General features: G+C 38.7%; 1 protein-coding gene across 10 annotated transcripts in view; it reads right to left on the bottom strand.

The window, feature by feature from the left end:
* Positions 1-1,629: 1,629 nt before the first annotated feature.
* LOC5576319 (teneurin-m) overlaps positions 1,630-23,642 on the bottom strand; it is a 527,158-nt gene continuing 505,145 nt past the window's right edge. For all 10 annotated transcript variants that reach the window (XM_021855173.1, XM_021855175.1, XM_021855172.1 and 7 more), the window contains 2 exons: positions 6,128-10,964; positions 1,630-6,065 (listed from right to left, as the gene is read on the bottom strand). In XM_021855173.1, coding sequence (XP_021710865.1) covers positions 5,310-6,065; positions 6,128-10,964 — 5,593 coding nt within the window. In that variant the 3' untranslated portion in view covers positions 1,630-5,309. The remainder of the gene's footprint in view (positions 6,066-6,127; positions 10,965-23,642) is intronic.

Raw genomic sequence — 23,642 nt, 5'->3', positions numbered from 1 at the left:
CATGTTGTCACGATGAGAGGGGTTCCAATAAATTGGTCAGATGAAGTTAAGTATCTAGGGCTCATGCTAGATAAGAATTTAACTTTCAAAAATCACATTGAGGGCATTCAAGCCAAATGTAACAAATATGTAAAATGTCTCTATCCCCTTATTAATAGAAAATCAAAACTTTGTCTTAAGAACAAGCTTTTGATATTCAAACAAATTTTCAAGCCAGCCATGTTGTATGCTGTACCAATATGGACTAGCTGTTGTAATACCAGGAAGAAAGCTCTGCAGAGAATTCAAAATAAAATTTGGAAAATGATTCTGAGGCTTCCTCCCTGGTATAGTACCAATGAGTTACATAGAATATCCAATGTTGAAACAGGCAAAAATCGTTACAATCTTCTATTGCCACGATTAATGCGTTATATGTTTAGGTTAAGTTAGGTTAAGTATATTAAAAACGTTTTTTTTTCTCTTATAAGCAGGTGAAATCAACTCACCTGTAAAAAATCTGAACTGCTACGGCAAATGAAATGTAATATGTTGTTAACAAAATGTTAATAAAATCTTAGATTTGTTTTACCAAATTAGGATGATAGTGTTGTCTAATAACACAGAACACCTAGATATAAGAAATAATGAATGTAATGTTTGGAATGATACTAATAAAAAAAAAAACAAAAAAAAAGAAGACATCGTCATCCAGTACAATAACTCTGACAGACGGAGATGAACCAGCCTAGGGCTGAAAATCTCCTTAATAAAGCTATAATAATAATAATAACTCTGACATGTCGCCGTCTCGTCATCGACGAAAGAATGCACGACTAACTTCAATCCAAAATCGTCAACGAGCAAATTACTCATAAAAAGAAGGCGTTTACTGTATATTCGCTTGCTTCGCACCAACCAACGAATGCCATCACACAATTGCTTGTATTGGCAAATGAACCCGCTCTCCTCATGATTTTGCAATAGCTCTGTTGGTAAGCGCGTGGAGTTTAAATGCTCTTAATCTGTCGAATCTGTCGCCCGTAACGAAGGAATCGCATTTGTTCGTCATGACGCCGAGCCTATGTGATCGGATCTCTGCGGCAAATCATGATCCGACGCTGGTTGAGTAACGATGACGTTGCTACTTTTGGTTTCGTCGCCGACTTTTTACATTTGACGGTGACGATTGTCTACCCTGCTTATAGGCATTGTTAAAGGATTTGCTGGTCGGGAGTCTTCAAGAAAGCACTAGAACTAGAAGAATACCTTGAGTAGTTGCTTGTGTAGGTTTTGCAAGAATTCCAGTAGTAATGCTTCCAAGAATTTATATGATAACTATGGATTGTGATATTGTAATGCAATAACCGATATGTTTATTTTTTAAATATTTTTTTATTTATCTTTCATCATTAGTTTTTCATGAATAATAATAATTAATAATAATCGTAATAATAATATTGTTGCTTTTCGGTTCTTCCTCTTCATTTCATTGTTCGCACTACTATTTAATTTTTACAGCTTATTTTTCACCTCCTCTTGCATATCATTTTTCTTTTGTTCAAATTTTCTGCTATACGGCATTTTTGCTGTTTTTGTTAATTTTATGTTGTTTTATTTGTTGTTTTCCTTTCTCTTTTTCACTTACGATTTTATTCTTCCCTAGCATTAATATGTTACAAAAAGGAGATTCACTCACTAGCTTCGTTCGATTTCGCTTCTGCCTTTTTCCGTCATGTTTGACTTATTTGCGTTGCTGCTTCCGATATTCACATGACCACAATTGATAATATTTGTCGTAACATTTGTTGTTAGTCGTCATTTGCCGGCTTCTTTGATTCTTCTCAAATGGCGTCTGTTAAAAACGTTTGATTTTACAGTCCTACGGTTCACGTGGGGATTCTTGTCTGCGTGTTGTGGGTTGGAAAATGTACAAAAAGAGATGCTGGGTCGGGTTCGGGATAGGGTTCTACAAAAAGACTGTTTATTGATTGGTACAGCCGGTTTGTTTATTACTATATTATAGCAATGATCGCCGGGTACGGATTTTTGTGGTTTTCTTCAATATAACGACAAGTTTCACGGTTATACAGGTTAAAACTAAGTAACCTCTGGCACAACTCAGCTGAGCGAGAGACATAGTAATGTGCACACAGGTTGCTTGGATCTATATACATATTTTTAGTCAACTGATGAAAAATGAACTACTAGAATTCATTTTTTCGGGAAATGCCTTTTCTTTTTTATTACAAACTAAGATTTTGCGGATGTGGACAAAATCAGAAACAATAAATATGCGTTTTGCTTTTGTAAAACAAATTATATACAAGAATTTTACACACTTGGTGATGCTCAATGGCATTCCAGTGAATGATACGATTGTTTTGAAACAATTTTCGGATTGCACAGTTTTGGGACGATTTTTAGTAACGATTTCGATCGCAGATGTTTTTTTTTAGAGAAATTTACAGTTTAAATTAACACGTCGAGTCGAAAATAGTGCTCTCGCATCGAGAACGAAAGCAACAGGGGCGCGAAGAAACAAAGCTTCTAGTCGTTTGTATTGCTTTTCAGTTCAACGTTTTCTATAGTATCTGTAGTAATTCGCTACGATTCTACGGTCTCTTGGTAAAATTTATCTCATCGCTAAGAATTTGAAAATGACGAGCTCCGTCAACGAAACTACACATTGGTGGCAATATTTATCCACGCGGATCGTGGAGGGAAGGGAAGTAGCATTCTCATTCTCACTAACAGTATAAATGCAGTGTTTAAGTATAGAAAATAAACAATCTCCGGCATAATATTGGAAAGCATATGTCAAACTGAGTTTAATAAGAATAATTAATAAGCGTCCTTTGGTTTACGGTTGTCTTCGAGGAAAATGCACAAAAACAATAGTCTACTGTGTCTGTATGAGCGAGTATTGGTGAGAGTATTATGAGGAAACGAGTATTCGATTGTGTGAGTGTGTATGACGGTTGTGTGAAAGAAAATATAATTTCCCATTTTTCTCTGTTCTCATGTGGAACTGTATTATCGGGTTTTCTATTTAGTGTTTTTATGTTATGTGGTTTGGTATTGTTTGTTACTTATTACGATTCAACTGTTTTTCTTTTCTGTAGATTTTTGCGCTCTGAATACAGATTTCTATTTCATTTTTGTCATGTGCTGCTCTCTATAGAATTTATTACAAATACCCTGTAGAAGCCAAGAAAAGAGAGAATTCATCATTTTTCTTCTTTCGTTTTTTACTGTTTGCTGTCAACCATTTGAGTTGTAATTTCCATTTACTATATCGACATTCGCTAGAGATTGTATTCTCGAGTTTTTATTTTCTCTACTTATCAGTTTAAAATCAGGAAGCAAGACGGATTTTTGTCTGTGTATGTATGATTTCGTTTCGTTTGTTGTTGTTATTTGTTTTTGTGGTGTATCAAGAGTTAGTGAAAATCAACATTTTTTACGTTCATATTATTTCTGTTCACGTTAAGCTCGATTCTGAATCGAAATTAAAATAGCGTGTCTTTGTACAAATTAAAAATCGCATAACTGCGCGTCATGGTTTACTACTACTTACACGCATTGTTCACTGTTCCGTTTCTGTATATTCGAAGAGAGACAGTTGTTTGCCAGAGACAATGCACGTTGGGATGGAACTGCCATGGCAATCGAGCATCGTCTCAGCGTTCCGATAAAATCATTAAATTTTGCAGAAAGAGGAGATTTCACTATATAAGCTTTGAGTCTGTCCTTCTTTTCATTCGCCTTAATCATCTATATTTTTCCTACCTTACTGTACACGATTTGCTCTTAGTCTCCTTAACAATTAAGTGCTTTATCGTTCCCGTTTCAACGCTTCTCGTTTCTTCATTTCTTCCTTCTTTATATGGCACCACTTGTAACTTCTGCTTTCATCTTACATTTTCTAATCCGCGTTTTGGGTTTTACGAGTTTTCTCAGTCAGTCCGTTTTGCGTGTTATTTTGCTTGTTTTGTATTATTTTTCATTAAGATTCTTTGTTTGTAAAAATATCTCCACGACCATTTTTGAGTTGTCTCCGGTTTTGTCTGTTTTAAGTTTGTTTGAGCCGCGGTCAATAACGTGATCAGAGTGATGCCGTCATTAACATCGCGGACACTTCGACTAGTTCAAATGGCACTGTTCGCACAACACCAATTTTTGCTTTGCTTATAACGTTCTGCTTTTTATTTTGTCTGTATTTTGTTCAAATTTTCATATTCTACTGTTTGTTCATGATGTTTCGATCTTAAAAACTATTTGCTTTTCTTACTGCTAAAAGACATTCACAATTTCACATTGAATTTTCATCTAATTAACTACATTCTCCACTATTTATAAGTTTTCTCCGTGCTCGCCCTTACGATTTTCTTTCACTTTCTCTCTCTCTCTTTCATTACGTTCGTATCGGCAAAACATACAAAATGATAATATTCCTTTCCTCACATTTCTGATCGTTTTCCCTCTCCATTTAGTATGTAATGACTATGTGTATTTTTTTTTCGTTTTCATCGTTCTGTTTGTGAGTGACAAAGGGTGAGTTTTGATTTGATTCGTTTGTTTTGTTGATACCATTTAATATTTTGATGAACATTGTTCTTAGTGATGACATTTGACTTCTTTTCAGGGGGTTTTGGGTCTAACAGCTATTGATTATTGTTAAATTTGCTCGGATCTTTTGGTTGTGATGACTATGGTGATGGGTCGGTGTCTCGTAGAAATAAACTGGCGACATTCACAACATGGCGGAAACCATATTTTTACGTTTTTCATTTTGTAGCATTTCTTATTGTTTTTGCCTGGGGGATGTCTATAAAAATATGTTCTCTTTCGATTCTTTAGCAGTTTGCTATGGGTATTTTCTTCAGTGGTGTGTTTCGCTTCCTGTGAGTTTTTGTATGTGAAAGTATTTCAATGTTTGCTGATATTATCATTCTGGTATATGTTGTTCTGACTCTCTCCGAAAGAGAAAGGGCTACTCTCGAGTGCTCAAGTGTAGAAAACTTGCAACGGCCACATGTCATCTTTGCACAATCCTATCATCTTCTTTAATCGTTATTCTCATTTTGTTTAACCCTACGAAAATAATCCAAAATAAATCTATGTATCACAATATTTCTAATATTTACGTCTCTTCCTTCAAATCAGTTCTCGGAGAAAGATTTTCCTTAAAAGAGAGAGCGTTCTTTGAAATTTGCTTATCTTGTTGCATGCGCAACGTTTCAGTTATGTTTTTTTTTGGAAAGCTTCACAGATCGGATAGAGATATTACACTAACGTTGGGAGGCTAACGTGGCGCCAGTGGTATTTCACGAGGTTTCGTGCCTGTGCTGCCTTAGCGTCAGCGTTTTGTGCGATCCCCCACTCTTCCGTCGTTTTCGCTTTGAATCTCGCTGGAAGGCTACATTGCCTGGATCATCCGCCAGCTGAGGATATTTGTGTATGCTATGAATGTCGACACCGACCCATCCATCGACATCACCGTGCGATATCAGTTCTTCTTTCTCCTCCTCCGTCCAGTCACCGCGTCCTTGGAAGCCCGCAGCCACCAGCTGCTTCTCCAGTTCCCAAGCCCTTTCCACTGCTCGTTTGTGGGCATGCTTCAGAATTCGATGCCTCTCTTGTTCGGGATCGACACCATACTTGATGATCACGACCGCGTCTGGTCCATGCAACCGGAGTTCTTTACCGTTCGTTCCCGCATGATCGTTGATCTCATGAGTCGAAATGTTGAACATTCCACCTAACCTTCGCAGCTCCTCAGTGTCATCTCGGAGTTTCATAATATTGTCTTTCACGAAGTAGAACACGTCCTGATCGTGAATGCTAAAGTGTAGATCCAAGAAATATGAACTGTTGAACACCGACGATACGACATCCTGAACAACACTGTTCGATCCGTCGACTACGCTAACCAATGCTCGTCCATCAATACGAGAGATCAGCACACCTTCGCCGAAGACTCCACGTCGGTAGGCAACTCGGGGTAGCAAATTGCTTGTCTTCAGTTCCATCTTGAGCAATGGTTTCGGTACAAATCCAAAGTCCGAGAACTTTTCATCGACCTGTGAATAGAGAAAAGAAAGCTTAAGTGCTATTCCTGTGTAGAAAAAAACCATTGACTTACCTTCTCAACGATGCATTGTAGTCCGGACATTACGCCAAAGTCGGGTGCAAGTTGCGGCGATTTGATCATGGCCTTCGGTCTGTAGATCATATCCTTGGTGTACTTGGATCCTTGCATCTTGGTCACGTCGTATCCGAACAGCTTCAACCAAGACTTCAAATCGTTCATGTAGTTCATTGGTTCTTTGCGATTGATTGGATCGTTATTGTGGAATCGATAAATAAAGACATCCGTCGGCAGACGCATCTCCGTAGCCAGTTGTTCCCATGAAGGAGTCATCCACTGCCCAACCGCTGTGTCATATAATCGCTTCTCCAGGTATACCAGTCGAGTATTCGGATCCAATAGTCCTCCGTGGAAATCGATTGGTATGAAGAAGTCCGGGTTGGAATCCTTAACGACCTTTCCGAAAGGAGTTCGTCGAATCTCCTTCACGATATTTCCGTTCACATCGAAGAACGCGATCGGAGATCCGTTTTGATCGGTTGCTACGTAGTATCGCTGTTCGCCCGTTTCCACAGCCACCAACATGTCACGATCGTCGTACAAGAAACGGAACGTTCTCGACACCTTCGGATAGTGGATGTGTGTAATCAGCTCAGGTGCGTTGATATTAGCGTAGAAGTACTGCGTTACATTTCCCTTTTCATCGTGACTGGCCACCAATCGACCCATATCGTCGTAGAAGTACCAGGTTTGGAAGCGATCGCGCTCCAAAGCATGAATCAGCTGGCCTCTGTTGTTATACCGATACTTTTGCTCTCCACGCCTGACAACATAACCGCGGGCATCGTAGCTGTTGAACTCCACATCTCCAACCTGTACCACACGATCACCAGTGTCATAACCCAAGTTTGTCTTATCACCATGCTCCAAAATGCCGATTATGTTACCATTCTCATCGTACAGATACTTCCAGCTGTTTGTTCCAACCACTTCACTCACATGTCCATCGGCATTGTAGTTCACTTTGTCCAGCGAGGTCACTCGACCTACCATTACCTTATGCGTTTTGATCCTATTCCTAAGGTCGTAGTCCAATTCCAGACGATAAACATCGAACGACTTGATATTGATCAGAACACTCTTCACTCTTCCATGTTCATCAAAATCTGTGATCGTGAAAAACTGCTTGGAGGTATCCTGAACTACGGTTCTATTAAATGCATTCCTTGTTATCCGTAAATCACTTATCGCATCCAGTGTTCCAAGACTCTGGCCGTACTTGAACCGCAATATCGGTAAATCCTTGCCATCGATATCCATCTCGATTCCGCTCATCCGGGCATTACCGTCATACTGATACTTGAAATGTGCCGATGCCAAAGCACTCTTTGAACCGAACTTCAGCTTTTCGTCTTTCATTACACCGGCGTGATATTTGAACTCTCTTCTCAGTTCGAATCCTGGCTCAAGAACTTCAACCATCTTCACCAAACTCGTGCTCTCTTGGTAGATGTACTGCGTCGAAGACAATCCAGCCAAAATGGTCTCCAACCGTCCAGCGCTGTCGTACACGAACGCCACCTTTCCAGACTGATGCGGATGAATTTTAGCCAAGATCTGTCCATCGTCATTGTACAGAATTTCAAATGGATGACGATTGATCGGCGAGAAGTATTGGTACTTGAAGAAACCCAGCGATGTCTGAAGTGAGAACGCGTGGATGTGTCCTCTGGGAGTTGTCAATGACTGCAGCGCACCAGCATCATCGTATTGCAGCAGGTAGTCCGATCTACGAGGCGTTGTTACCTTCAACGGTAGACTGCTGAACATATCCTTGAAGGCGTACACAATCGAGCTGTCATCGCCGTACTTGATTTCATTCAGTCTACCAGCGCGATCGAAAGTGTATTCTTCCTTAAGATTACCCCACTTCCACGAGATCAATCGTCCGAAGCGATCATACTCCAAATCTACGTCGGCGTACTCACCCGACTGTGGGCGATACGCAATTGGTCGCGACGACTTGTCGTACGTTACGTTCAACAGGTCAGTTTTGTCGTCCACGGAGACGGTGATCGACGAACTGTCCTTCTCGTATTCAAATGTCAATAAGTTCTCTCCATTCACACGTAGTTTCCTGCCGACCTGGGTAAGTGTTCGGGCGTTCTTTCCTCGGACCGGAACGTGTCGAATGAAGTATCTCCACTCGAATCGGTTGGACAAATCTCCATTGATTTCAGTTCGCTGCTTCGACGGCACCGGGTAGCTTTCACCCAACAGAGGATCGATTTCCGCTAGTAGAATGTAGGGTACCGATTCGACGGAAACTGTATTACCCCAAGGTGCCACACTGGTGGTACCTCCGTCAACCATTACTGTAGTCTTCGTGGCAGCTTCGCCGACTCGTGACACAACCGATGAACCTTGAATGAGCATAGAAACCTCCCGTTGCGAGTTCTCGGTGACCTTGACGGTTGCTCCCTTGACGCTTAAGTCAAACGATAAGTCAATGACTTTTCCGGTGGGAGTGACGGCCGAGGTCAGTCTGCCGAATTCGTCGTAGTTGTACACATACGATCGTCCAGTGGAGTCGAGTTTGGTCTTCAGCAGACCGGTTGGACCGTGATAGTCGAATGTGACGTTGTAGTTGTCCGGAGTGTTGAGTTCATGCAGCATTTTCATACGGGTCATACGTAGGCGACACTTTTGGCCCTTGGTGTTCTCAATGGAATTAACTTGCGCGGTGTAGTCTCGTAGGAGGAATACCTTGTTGCCGGCTGCGTCGGTTACAGTGCTGAGTTTTCCATTTGATGTGTTGACGTTGTACAAGAAACTGTAGGTCGTTTCCCCGGTCATGATGTTCTTGGTGGCAATGTGTTGACCAAACCGATTGAATACATAAATTTCTTGAGCGTTTGGAGCGTAGATTTCGTACTCCTTGGAAGTACCGGCTTCCGGAAGACTTGAGATGACGGAGCGGATGCGGTAGTTGGCTTGATCGGCGATGTGGACGTGACCGTCCGGTGTTACAGTGATGGCTGAGATCGTGTTGAATTTGGCACTGATAGCTAGGTAGTGATCGGCTTCGTAGCAGTCGCATCCACGTTCCAGGCAGTTGCACTTGGATTCGGCTCCGGCGTATGAAGCTACTTTACCATCGGTTCCAATCACTCGGATGCGGTTTATTCTCTGGGAGTCGCTTTCCGCCACGTAGAGATCACCGGATGGAGCAAAAGCGATGCTTTGGGGCATTACGAGCGTAGCGTGCGCTGCGAGGTCTGAATCGAATGTGGTTGGTGATGCTGAAGCACAGTGTAGTGGACGACCAGCGATTACTCGTACGCGTCCGTCCGGTGTCATGCGAAGGATCATGTGATCATCGATGATGTGAAGTGTGTCATCTAGTGGGTTGATAGTCAGTTCTGTGGGCCAGCGAAGGTGCATTTCTTCGATCTTCAGGGTACCCTCACATGGGACCGGTTTCCAGTGTGACTTATGCATGTGATTACCGATCAAGGTAGTGATGACGCCATCGCGATCTACCATACGAATGTTGGTACCGTCGGCAAAGTAAAGAACGTTATCCGAGGAAATGGCGACGCCTTTGGGATAGGCTAGTTTGGCATCGCGTGCTAAACCACCATCGCCGCAGTGTGCTTCGTCACCAGGTAGACACCGTTCGCCGCTTCCGACGACTGGTTCCCAATTGTGTTCGGGATCGTGCGAGTCGTCCTTGTTCTTGACCTTGATGATCTGGTGCGATTCCGGATCGGAAATGTACAATGAACCGTCCAGGGGGCTAAGGGCCATGTGATAGCGGTAGGAAACTCGAGTTGCGTTGAGTTTTACTACAGTCTTCACGGTTCCGTCGATCATGATCCGGCGAATGTAGTTGAAGTCACCTACGTAGAGACTTCCGTCTGGAGCTGCAGCTAGAGCTACCGGTGCGAGTAGTCTTTGCTTAGAGGCGATTCCGTTGCAGTCGCTGCATTCCAATGGTCGTTGGTGCCCATCGCCCATGGTGGTTAGGATAACGCGAGGTTTGTGCTTCAGGTAGATGTTGGAGCCGTCACCTTTCTGCAGAATACCTTCGTGGAAGTTGTATCTATGGTGAATGTCCAAGTTCCATCCTCCCACTTCGGAGATGCTCATATCGTGACCGCTGAGCTTAGTAGTTTGAACGTCCCAGATGATATCTTTGCAATCAGTGTATTGATAACCGACTTTGACGACTGCCGTGGTAATGCCGTATACTCGTTGGCGATAGATATTGAGTCTGTTCCATGGGTAGGTGAATTTGATTCCAGGGTCAGCTTCGAAGACTCGTTCGAACAGAATGCCTTCGATGGTAATGCGTAGGTGGATCAGCTTCAGAGTGGGTGGAATTACATCGGGAGTTAATTGTAACTTGATCGTTGACAAGTATCCAGCGGCTCTGCTACTGTGGTAGACCAAGTTGAGTCCAGTACCAGGAATAGCAAGCGATTCTTGGACAACTTGAGACTCCGCCAGGATGGCGCTGCGATCCGGGCAAGCTCCTTGGAAACCATGCTTCCACGTGGCTAGAACAACGGGTTTCATCGAGTCGTAGTCATGCGAGAAGCAGGTATGAGGTGGTCCGGTTTTCTCCTTGTCGTCCATGGTGGACATGACGACGGTTTCGATAATGACAACTTCGTTCCATGGAACTTGCACAATGCGGGTCTGCGGTCGGAATGGCGATCTTCCAAACTGTAGAGTGATAGCTCCACCTCCGTTGACCATCAAATCGAACCATCCATCGTCACGAGTTAGGGTGAAGCCCTCCAGGGGAGTAGAAGTACTGACACGTACTCCAACCAGTCCCATCTGTAGCGATGTCACCACACGGCCTCGAATGACGGCTGATCGACTGTATTGTTGGAAGAGACAAAATGAAGAAAAAGAAACATCCATTTAAATGAAATTGTTGTAAAAGCTGTTTCGGATGCTGAAATAATTATCACTCGCACCCCAACCACACGTCAACATACAACTGATCCCGCTTCGATGGCAGTTTTTCACTGCACATTTCTTAGGCTAGGTACTCTCGTATAATCTCGTTCAGGAAAATATGATTCAACCTTAAAAAACCAAATACACAGATAAACCATTTGGGAAAACAAGAACAATTTCCACAAAGGACAATGGAGAGGACAAATGGCTACGCGGGACGACAGGGAGTTCCATTTGCGGAACAGGGAAACACACATGGCGCTGGGATTCTGGCATGCATGGGAACAGAGGCCGCGCGAGAAAATAAAATATGAATAAATCATGCATAAATAATAGTTAATTAGTGAAAAAATGCTGATATGTTTCAATTTTTCAAACAAAAATACAAGCAGCCGATCGTTCTCTCCTTCCTCCACTCGATTGTGTCACGTGACATTGCCGGCCATGGTATAACACTATTTGCCGGTTACCTACCTGCGTTTTTTGTATCACTTACGGAATTTCAGTTCAGGATCCGGGTGTGCATTGTTTCAACGATAAAATTTAGGTGTACGGTTGCACGGGGTTATTTTTTTTTTTAATTTCTGTACCATCATCGCCAGTTAGATGCCGGTGGATGGTGAGAGGAAAAAATTGCACAGTATCCAGCTTAACATCAAATTAGTGCAGGAAATTATCGCGCGCATTATTCACACGTGCGTCATGTGTCTGATTTTTCACACTGTTCAAGAGGGGCGTTGATGATTACGGTTGAAGCACTATTGAATTTTAAATCGAAACAACTAACTTGAATTCAATTTTGTTCTGTTTCGTGAGTTTGAAATTAATTGCGCTAGAGATTTCATATAAAGGGGAATTATTGTATAATGATACGCCACCATTGCTTTCGATGGTGGCTACATTCATCTGATGGGGATGAAATGGTTCAGGGTGAATCTGAACAAGATGACCATGCGTCCCCATCATCATGTTCGGCGTTTCTGTATGTGGAAAAATGTTTGATGCTTTTCATATCTGATCATTCTGTTTTAGGTGGAAATGATGCCGTATAGGTTCCACATTTGCCATATCCAACAGTAACATTCATTTTATTACACAAATGTATTATCTATATTGAATTATTATTGCTGTTCATTTTTAATCATGTGGACGGGTAAACAAAATTATCATCATACTAGTGGTCCCTGCAAACTTCGTTTTGCCTGCCATCAATTAGGTTGTTGTTAAACGTCATGTAATCTCACATACAAAATGACACATTGGTCTTCTCTCGATTTCCCGATTATTCCGGAGACTTTTCCGGACTTTTCCCTCGGACGAACACTCCGCACATGGAAATCGAGTGCAACAGTGATAAACTTACGGTGGTCCAATGGATCCGTTCTCAAGCCATTTCGTGACATATAAACACCACTTCATTTTCATTTATATACATCATCAGAGAATCAGTAGCCGCTCATGCCCTATTTTCGCTCACTAGTATAAAAATTGATTTTTCATGTGAAAATAGAGTAATTATTTAAATAATAATTCAATATTATTCAATAAGAATTTTGTATGGTAAAAACAAATACGAAATAAAGGCCTCCTGATTCCTTGCAGTGGCCCAACATTTTATGGCACATAATTTAATAGAACAAATTCTAGGATGCCGTAAAAAGTGTACTGTGATCTATCAAACTTGGGTATCCTTTGCAGCACCAAAGGACCAAAGGACCAAAGTACTAGATGTGGTAGCTATTCTGAATTTGATTACATGTCCCAGCCTCAAAACAGCCGGTGTCCCTATTGGAACGTAATACCAATAATATTTTCTTGACATTCCGTATCTAACAAAATTTGTATAAAACTTAAGAAACTAGTCGATTTTAGTACACACCTTTTTATATTAATGTTGTAGGTTCTGTTGGACCGAAAAACAATATCACAAAGGTAACACAATTCTAACCATGTATGCATTTTTAAGTTTATTCCATGGAAAGTTCTAATCGTCAGTGTTCCTTAGATGCAGTAACAAATGCAATAAAATTATTCTTAATGGAAGTTTTTCCAACTCACTTCAATTTGTCGCTGATTGCATATAAACAATCATTAAACATGAAACGACTCAATAGTTACACAGCATAACAAAAATGACATGTTTGCGTGTCTCAAGAACCAAATTATGTGTCTTTAGTAGATTTGGGGCTGCTGAATCTGATGCCGTTCTCAGAAATTTTCCAGCACGTCACAATTTTTAGCTACAGGTCGCCAAAGTTGTACAAAACACTGCTTTTATTAATGTTTACATGAAATTTAAAGTACAATTTATCATACTTTTTTGTTATCTAATCCACCAAACATGCAAAATAGAACTTGAACTTTCATTTCAGACATAATTTGATTGAAATTGCGCGATTAAATTTCGATTAAACCGTTTTTTCAACATGCTTGCAGTCTCCATACAAAATTCTTCGTTTCTTCTATACGGCAAAATACAACAATTCTCAAAACCATCAAAAAATAACTTTTCCGTATCGAAAATAATACAAACTTTAATGATAAGTATTGTTATACACATAAAGTTTGAATTCAGTGGCAAATTAAGCCAATATATTACCTTACAAGCTGGGAAACTTGCATGCAAGTTGGCTGAAATAGTCATTTTTTGCATTTTCAACAGTCAATATCTCAAAAACTGGACGTGCTATGATATTTCTGAAAACGGCAATGGATTCAGCAACCCTTAATTAAGTGAATAGCGGTATTTTGGTGCTAGAGACAAAAACGTGTTCCGCAGTGTTATAGACATGTGTGAAAGAAACTAAACTAAAACTTTCACTGATCATCGAAGATGGATTTCAAGATTTTTTAGTCAGTGTACTCTTACACATATCTACTTTCTAAAAGTGGCCAAAGAAACTCGGAAATGTTCATGTGGCCGGAGTTGTTCCGGCGGGTCACTGGATCAGATCTGATGAAAAAAGTGCTGTGTTTTTTTTGCCCCTGTATGTAGGCAAATTTTCAGTTACAGATATTTTCCGGAATCGGCTTTAATGTGGCCACCATATAAATGATTTTTTTTTTTGAAAAACGATTGTATTACATAGCCATGATTCCGGCACTTGATTGATCCTACACACGGAGAAAAGTTTTGAAAGATTGACGTAACTTTTCCGAAAGTTGTTTTAACATGTCTGTACTGCCGTGAATCGCAAGTCAGTCTCATCTGTAAAATGTAGGCATTGAGAACTTCACCCCCCAAAGTTTCAAAAAATTCCAGAGGATTGGAATATGTTCAAATCTAATTGAAACTTACACAATACCCGATATATTTCTGAGAAAAATATAAAGATGATCAAAACACGGTTCATTTTTGTGTTACACGGTACAGTTAAGGTACCGTGGGGGAAGTGTAGCAGTGGGGTTAGTGGTTCATTCGTCCGTAATAAGAATAAATACTTTAATATTCCGAATGTTTTCACACCTCTGCTTTATTTTAGGTTATATTCTCACGTACACACTGATACTACTGCAAAACTGATACTACACGTGCACTAACACAAGCAAACTTGCTGACTGCAAAAATCAATTCATTTTAAAATTGTTTTCTGTCGATAAAAAACCATTGTATCTCAGCCTAAAATCGAATACTATTATTTTTTTCTCATGGTGAACATGATAGTTCTAATTGTATGAATCACAATGAAAAAAAAATGTAATTGTTGTCAACACAGATATATGGTACACTTACCCGCACTTTTTAATGGGATGGGGTAAGTGGATCAACTATTGTTATCAAATATTGACAGACTTCTTACGTGGATTTGAATAAGCTTTAGTGTCATCAAGTGTTGTTTTCTTTTTACATTTTTCATTCCTAGCTTGAATTTGCCAAATTGACCTGAAAAAATTCAATTAATCCACCTAAAAGTGTTGTACAGTCTTTCTTGTACAAAAAAAAAAAAAATAAATTAAAAAATTCAAACAAAATTTTTCTTGGTTTTTCTAAGCTGAAATGCAGAAGAGCAAAATATTCAAATTCTCCAGCTGAAAGCATATTATCGTACGTTTTTTGACCATATCGATTGCTCTAGACAGATGATATAAATATTTCCATAAATAGAATAAAAAGATTTCAGTATGTTAAACAAAAGTAAATTTAATTAATATTTTTAAACTACGAGTGTCTTTCGAAAACATCGTTGGGAATAATCCTCAATTCATATGTATAATTCAGGTGTATAAAATGGATGAATTTTCTCCAAAATATTCTAGTTACAGTGTTTGTTTTTGTTCGAATAAGTGTAAACTAATGTATACATAATTTTCATAATATTGATAAAATAATGTTTTTTTTTTTTATTTTAAAGCTATCAAAATATAAAACATAGCACATATAACAAGAATGACAATAATATCATTCTTATTATACATGTTTACATAACATTTGTTTTGAGAATAAAGTTTTTTTTAGGTGATCCACTTACCCCACCATGTAGGGGCAAGTGGAACATTTGGCGCAAATTTTCAAGTCCCTCATGCACAATAGATAACAATCAGAAAAATCAAAATAATGGACGATTTGAAGTATAATAGTCCCTCATTTGTCATCCACAGAAAAAAGTTCGAATTACATTATTAATGTTAGCTGTACATAACAATGAAGTTGACTATTTATTTTTCTATATCCACTTACCCCACGGTACCGTAAAACGGGGTAACTTTGATAATGCGGGTAACTTTGATAGTGTGTAACCCACCACATACTAATTGAAATATCATAATTTCTGTTAATCAGTTAAGCAAAACGAATGCAAAACTAAAGAATATTAGTATGACACTTCATGTAAGAGCGGTTTTCATTTGAATCAAGAACATTTTAGGCTTTTTATACGAATTTAAAAAATTTACCCAATTTTAGCATTTTCGAAACGCTTACAAACAATCTGTTCTACGATCACTATTTGATGGAGTTTTGAATAGTTGGCCACTTATCTTTGACAGCCTAGTTATCATAGAATTTGAATATGGTCTCAAATCTCTTAGCGAAAAGCATTTTCACAAACTGGGACCATTTTTGTAATCTAAGTCAGAAATTTCCATATAACGTTAAACGCCTAGAGGTATGCAATGCCCTACAAATGTTCGTAATTCATTCAATTTTGTTCGAATCATACTCCATTATCAAAGTTACCCCAAAACAGAAAACCAACTTTCGATTATATGAAAAATTATATATCCATTCAAAATAAATCTTTTGCCAATTTATCGACTGTAATCGATAGCCAGGATGCCAGTACTTGTTTTAAAAATATAAATTATAAATCTTTGAAACAGCATGCGAAAATATTCAAATTTTCTTCGAAAAAACTATCAAAGTTACCCCGTTTTACGGTACCTTATATCTTTAGTGGGACTGATATGCAATTACTTGTCATTATGGGACAATAAAACTTGCTGTTTTTTTCCTATTTTTTACAACCAAATCTTATTATCTCGTTAGGGCAGCTGAAAGAGCATTGGAAGATATGTTGAAAACTAAACTCAACTCGTTTTTGACGTAAATGCAGATCGGACTGACTTGCGATTCACGGCAGTGTATATAATCGTTACAAGCATATTATCGGTTCTTATAAACTGACAGTATGGTTTGCCCAATCGCTTTTGCTTTTGTTTCTGTCTTCTATCACATGAATATTTAAAGTATATTATTGTTGAATCAGCTTTCTAAACATTATCACCTTCAACTTATGCGCCTGTGCTGTAAACAATCGCTATTTGCCAACAAGCGATGTTGGAGTAGATGTAAGTTGATGGGCTCTCACGCACAAGCTAGTGGTTTGTATTCATGCTCCCATATTTTGTAGCATTTAGTCGCATATTTGCAATGTCGATAAAGAAGATTCGTACCAGTTCTAACAACACAACATCATCAATAATACCATTGCTATTATTGTATATTAATATTGGGTCATTCATATCTATGGTTGATTCAACTATTTTGTGTAGTTGAACTAATCATATCAAATAGATGAACCAACCATAGATATTATTGAATCAATTTTAATGTATGGTTGACTGAAATTCAATGTGAAACATGATTGAACTACCAGCAAATATGATTGACTGGACAATTCTTGTTTCTCATCTGGGCATTTTCTGGTTTCCCAGAAAAAAGTGGCAAATTTGTACATCTGTGCAATACCTATGGAAACGTATTTTTGTAAACTTGTTCTTCTTGGCATTAACGTCCACACTGAGATAGAGCCTACTTCTCAGCTTAGTGTTATTATGAGCACACTTTCACAGTTATCAACTAAGAGCTTTCTTTGCCAAAGTTGCCATTTTCGCATTCGTATATCATGTGGCAGGTACGATTATACTCTATGCTCAGAGAAGTCAAGGAAATTTCCATTACGAAAAGAAAGATACTTTTTACCCCACAACGTCTTCAATGATTTTTTAGAAGCTTCATATACACTTTTTGTATGAGTGGGCCATGTAAATCAATAATCGCATAAGTGACCTTTATTCAAGAACTGGGCATTTTCTTTGAACTGTGAAAAAATACGAAAAAAATAAAATATATTACTGATGATCAGTGAATCAAATTGTCATCAAAGGAGACGAAAAACAAACAACAAAACAAGTTTAAGTGGTGATAAACTGCAGTTGCGACAACAATAGGAGATGACAATGTCTTTGTTGCTGGGTGTTGGGTGACAATTTATTCACTGCTGATGATTGATTGCAGTCAATAAAAGCACACATAAACAACTACATCTCATGATCTGCGACTCGTAACTTTGTAGAATACACAAACAAGCTTCTTATAATTTTAAGTTGAAATGAGTTTTAATTGAGCTTCATATGTGTTTTACGTTGTGCTACTTCTCCCCGAATGTCGATTCCACGAATAGCCCGTTTCCAGCGTTATATTTGATTGGCGATTCTTTCGAGTTTTATAGTCCTCAGCATTTTTGGCAATATGTGTTTAGTCTAGAACAAACCAATAACTCCTTCTTTTTATTGTTTATCGGTCTGTGTAGTTCAGCACCTTGTCGCTAAAAACTATTCCTGTACCTCTGTGAACTGGATCAATTTTAGGGGAAACGGGTCTTTCGGGGAAATGACATTCGAGGAAACGATATTCGGAGAAAGGTAGCACAATCATGTTGCACACCTACCTTATTAAATCAACGGAAATCTACAGGATCCTGCAATAAAACCTCAAGAACCTGATAGGAATCTTCAGGTGTTCGTAAGGAATCTACAGGAAAACGTTAGGAATCGCAACTTTCTAGGAATCCGTAAGATCTCGCCAAGAATTCCCTGGATCTCCCTAAGGATATTGATAGGAATGTTGGGACTCCGCTGCGACATTGCAGAAAACTCTCAAGCCTCCGATGAAAATTTTCAAAAGTTTATTATTCTTAGGCTACTCCTAGTACTCCTCACATTCATTTGGAAACGTTTTAAAAATCCCCAAGATTTCACCAGAAATACTCAAAATACTACTAGAAATTCACATTACCTCGCTAGGAATACAGGACACTCTACAAATCTTAAGAGTTTTAAGGAATCATCTGATTTTGGACATTATCCCCAATAACCAGTTTCACATTCTCAGGATCCCACAAGAAACCCTCAGTGTCCGTTAGGAATCTGCAGATCTTCTCAAGATCCCGTTAAAATTTCTGAGAAGTTCTCTAAGAACCAAGAATCCCCTAAGCATTCTCCAGGGTACAGTTAGACAACTCATAGACCCAGCTCGTTACAAAAATGTTGATTATGTTGAGACTTATATCTTTGATTAAAAATCTTGTATAGAATTCTGGATCGTATATTAATAAATCAAACGTCTTATAGAATCTCGAACAAAGAGGGAACATAGCTCTGAATAGTTGACGCAGAAAGATCTTGTGCTTAATTCAAACAAGCTGTTCAAAATCTGGAGATTTTTTTTTTTTATTTATCGCCATCTGGCAGACTCAAGTGGGCTGGTCACTCAGTATGAATGCCTAAAAACGAGATTGGTCTCTAATTGAGATACTGGTGGAGATCAATGCCCTCATGAAACGTCATTGCGAATGCATTACCAATGACCAAATCAATAAGCGCGTACTGGAGTTCTTAGTAGTTGAAGATTTGGGGGAATATCTACGAAAATGGTGCTCTGGAATGTAATTTATTGGTAGTTGACCTGCTATTCAAATATCTAAAGCAACAGATATGATAATATTTACAAAAACATACAAATTTTAATGGTATTCAAAAATGTTGCCAAAAACGGATCCATTTTGTTGCCAAAATCGGGGGGTGCCAAAAACGGAGCATGCCAAAAACGGAATCCCACTGTATAGGTTATTGCTGCTGAGCAGAAACCTGTTCCGTAAAACTTTCTCCCATGATGCTGTAATTGTCTTCCCCTTGATTCTGTTAGAATTATGCTAACTCAGAATGCTGTTTTGAATCCTGTCATGGAACAAGTGAGAATGTATAAGATTTTATATGCATCCTTTAAAGTAACCTGCCAACAGATTGCATCACTTGAAAATTGTGCTCAGAATTCTGTAACAATCATTTATTGATGTGAATCTTATGAAGTTTTTCACAAGGATGATATCATGTGAATGTCGCGCAAAGTTTTGTAAAATTTATGCTTAGAATATTAGGGGCATTCCTTAGCCGAGTGTTTAGAGTTCGCGGCTACAAAGCAAAGTCATGCTGAAGGTGTCTGGGTTCGATTCCCGGTCAGTGTGGTCGTGGAAATTTCCTTGACATCCCTGGGCGTAGAGTATCATCGTATCTGCCACACGATATACAACTGCGAAAATGGCAACTTTGGCAAAAAAAGCTCTCAGTTAATAACTGTACCATGCCTAAGTTTTGTGAAAATTGTCCTGGATTCGATTTGAATCTGGGCTAAGATTATGTTGAGAACTGTGCCTAACATGCATTGGAAATCTTGCCCAAGTTTTCCGTGAAAATCAAAAATGTCAAGGGCTCTGTGCGAATCCTACCCTAGATTTTGTAGCAAAATATCTACTTTTCCTGAACACCCTGCATAAAATTATTTGAAACTGGGAAGACATTGTCATCTTTTCTAAATTCGGCTGTATCTCTGCAGAAAGTTAGGCGACACTCGATTCCCTTTTGAACACATGTGCACGTCCCAGGTAACATTGGTAGCTGAATAACAGTTTATTCAGCTGAAAAGAGGCTGTATAAACAACATTTTAGCTAAATAACCTGTTGCTCAGCTTCTAATGTTACTTGGGATGTAAAGGTTAATTAAATCGGAAAAATGTAACATAATTTTAATTTTATACCATTCAAGACTCAGATTGAATGCGCCTTTTCATAAGTATAATATTGGCCAGATTTATCCTTCTTTTTTACAATATGAACTAAAGCCAATCAAAGTAAGGTCTCAGCTGAATTTTATTTTATTTAATACAAACAAACTGGTCTTAAAATATCATTCTTTATACCATCTGGTAGATTTCCAGCTCTGACATTGTCTTTCATATAGCCGAATTTCACAAAATTACTTTGAATAAAGCTGTTTTAGGGGGGTCAACGTGGCGTAGTTGGCTACACTTCTTCTTCTTGGCATTAACGTCCCCACTGGAACCGGCTACTTAGCGTAGTGTTCTAAGAGCACTTCCACAGTTAGGTAGAATAGTGTATTCAGACTCTGTGCTAGAGTGTAGCAGTAGAAGTGATCACTGCTCTTATGATACCCTATGACGAATTGAGCTAAATTAGTGTAAGTAATTGAGAATAAAAAAAGCTGATTTAAATCTCGAGAAAATAGGGTGGGATCAAGTATCCTAAGGGATCAAGTTCACCAAATCTCCTCTATACAAATATAATTTCTTTAGTATTCTAAGCCAATTTGGCAAACGTTCTTTTTTGCGCCAAGTTAAGTGAGTGGCCGAGTGGTTAGTGTCTCCAGGCAGTAATCGATTCGTGTCATGGGGTGCGGGTTCGATTCCCGCTTCAGCCGTCGAAATTTTTCGTCAGGAATGTTTCTCGGCTGTGCCACTGGAGCATGCTTGTCCGTTGTCTAGTGTTAAGTTACAGTCTGTGCAGCTAAATGGCACCGTCTTCAGCCATTTAGCTGCACAGACTGTAACTTAACACCGTGTATTTTTTTTAAACATTGGTGTTTCAGTAAATTTGGCCTTATATAGGAATCAAATTGAATTTACAATCTCAAATTATTTCCAAAGTTGAAAGGATTCCAAAAAGAATGAAACAACAAACTCTGAAGGCATCCTTAACAGATTTAATAATGAATCCATTTGAAAGAAAGAGCGAAAAATCTTTGAAAGATGTTAGAAACAATTGTTTTCTCGGCAGACACATAAAAAGATCACATTTGAAGTCCGCCTCAAAACTAGTAAGAAATTTCCGGAACTGAAGAAGAATATAGTGGAATGAGAGAGAATATTTCCATTTATTCGTTAATGAACTTCAAAAAGAACAACAAAAATTTGTTATGATAGTTTTATGAGAAGATTACAGAAAAGTAAATTTCCAGCAATTAATCCAGCAGTTTTCCTGGAATTCAATGAAGTTTTCCCCTGAAATAGCCGCATATGGAATTTTCAAGAATTTCACCAGAGTTCCATAAAGAACTTGTCATAAATTCTCCAGAGATATTTTTAGTAGTGCACCTGTGAAACCTGCACGGAATAAGCAACTTGCTCATAGCATGAATCTCCAGTACAATAACTGCCAAAGATCGTATCAGAAATCCTTCTTTGGTAATCAAGGCATCCGAAAAGTATCTTCAGCAAGGCATTTGTTGATAATTTCAAGTCGATCCCACCAATAAATGATTTTAATTCAAACAGTTAATATTTTTGAAACAAATCTGTATTGAACTCCACTAAGAGTTTACCAAGAAATTCCACAGGACCAAAAGTTCCTTTCTTGACGAAGATTTGTCGTCTTCTTGGTTTGACGAAATCAATTAGCAGTTATACCACCAAAGACGATTTTAATTTTAACGTCTCATTAATTAGTTGTTGATTTGTAACCAGTCACAAATTCTTCAACAATGCTCGTTTAACTTCTGAACAGGCAACATTGCTGCATCTGGCGCAAAAGATAGCACGCGCAAATCATGGCTACTATGTTTCACTGCATATATCCAGTGATGCCTGCAGAACAGCCCAATTATTATAGCCAAAGTTGTACAACTCATCCAAAAATCAATAACTAATTACTGAGGCGTGCGATTTAAAAACGGTCTTCGGTAAAGTTGATGCTGATTATTGTATCTCACAGTATCAACGTAGCTCTAACCCCCAAGAGCATATGGGCAAACACTATGACCGGTTGAATGAATTGCTTGATTTTCCCATAGTAGTTCCCATACAAACTTTGAACGGCTTGTGCAGTCTCAGTTTTCATCCGAATGAGCTCAAATTTTGAGAGGACACTCAGAATTTGATCTAGAATCGAATGAGCGGTGTTGAGCAAAAACGATTTTTTGAACCACTCTATTCCACACACTTTATTTTATATGGGAAGGGTTTAATGATTTCTACAAATGCAACAAAATGGTAATTGGACAAAGACGACATGAAGACGTAGAGGAAAAGTACCAATTTTCAACCTATCACTAATTTTCGACCCATTCATACGATTTTTGCCTACTTTGTATGAAAATCCGAAAATTGGCAAGAATTTCTTGTAGGTCGAAAATCCGTGCTTGCCCCTTGTAGTTTGATTCATAATGGGTACATACATTTACCTACATTCAGTTCTCGGTACCCAAGTTTGTTCAGAATACTTTCCAAAGCATTTTACATTGCTCTATAATCTCTCGTGCCCTAAAATTTTAGGCAAATATTCGGGAATTGGTAGATATCGAGATAAATCGAGACCTGTAACTTTTAATAAAACATAACATATAACAAGTGTTCAAAAGTGTTCTTATGAGTAATAAAATACTGTAGTCCTCCTAGTAGTAATAAAATACTCATAGAATCCTCCTTCAAGATTTACAGATATTTCTACTGGAAGATTTTCGTTAATTACTTCATGACCTTTTTAAGAAATTCGTTTATATATTTTCTGATGATATCTCTATTAAGTAATCGTACCTGGAATACAGGCCCAGATAGCCGTAGCGGTAAACGCGCAGCTATTCAGCATGACCATGCTGAGGGTCGTGGGTACGAATCCCACTGGTCGAGGATCTTTTCGTAAAGGAAATTTTCTCGATTCCCAGGGCATAGAGTATCTTCGTACCTGCCACACGATATACACATGCAAAAATGGTCAATCGGCAAAGAAAGCTCTCAGTTTAATAACTGTGGAAGTGCTCAGTGCTCTTTCAATTTTCATGGAAAGCGAAAAAAAAAATCCTTTTTTAAAAAATCAAGTTGGAAACCACTGCATGAGTGTTTCTTATCACAATTCATCAACTCCTAGTGGTTTTCTTGCGTTAATATTATAAAATGAAGTAGTTGAAGACATTTTGATGGGTTTGCTTTGAACATCTAGTGCGAAACTTTCCTCCAAAGTCGAGGTACCATCAAAACTGATTCCCACTGAAAACGCTCAAATTTTTTCGTCAGATCAAAGTTGCCCT

This window comes from Aedes aegypti, chromosome 3 (genome assembly GCF_002204515.2).
Source record: "Aedes aegypti strain LVP_AGWG chromosome 3, AaegL5.0 Primary Assembly, whole genome shotgun sequence".
Classification (NCBI taxonomy): Eukaryota; Metazoa; Arthropoda; class Insecta; order Diptera; family Culicidae; genus Aedes; species Aedes aegypti.
This window is presented reverse-complemented; position numbering and strand designations above follow the sequence as displayed.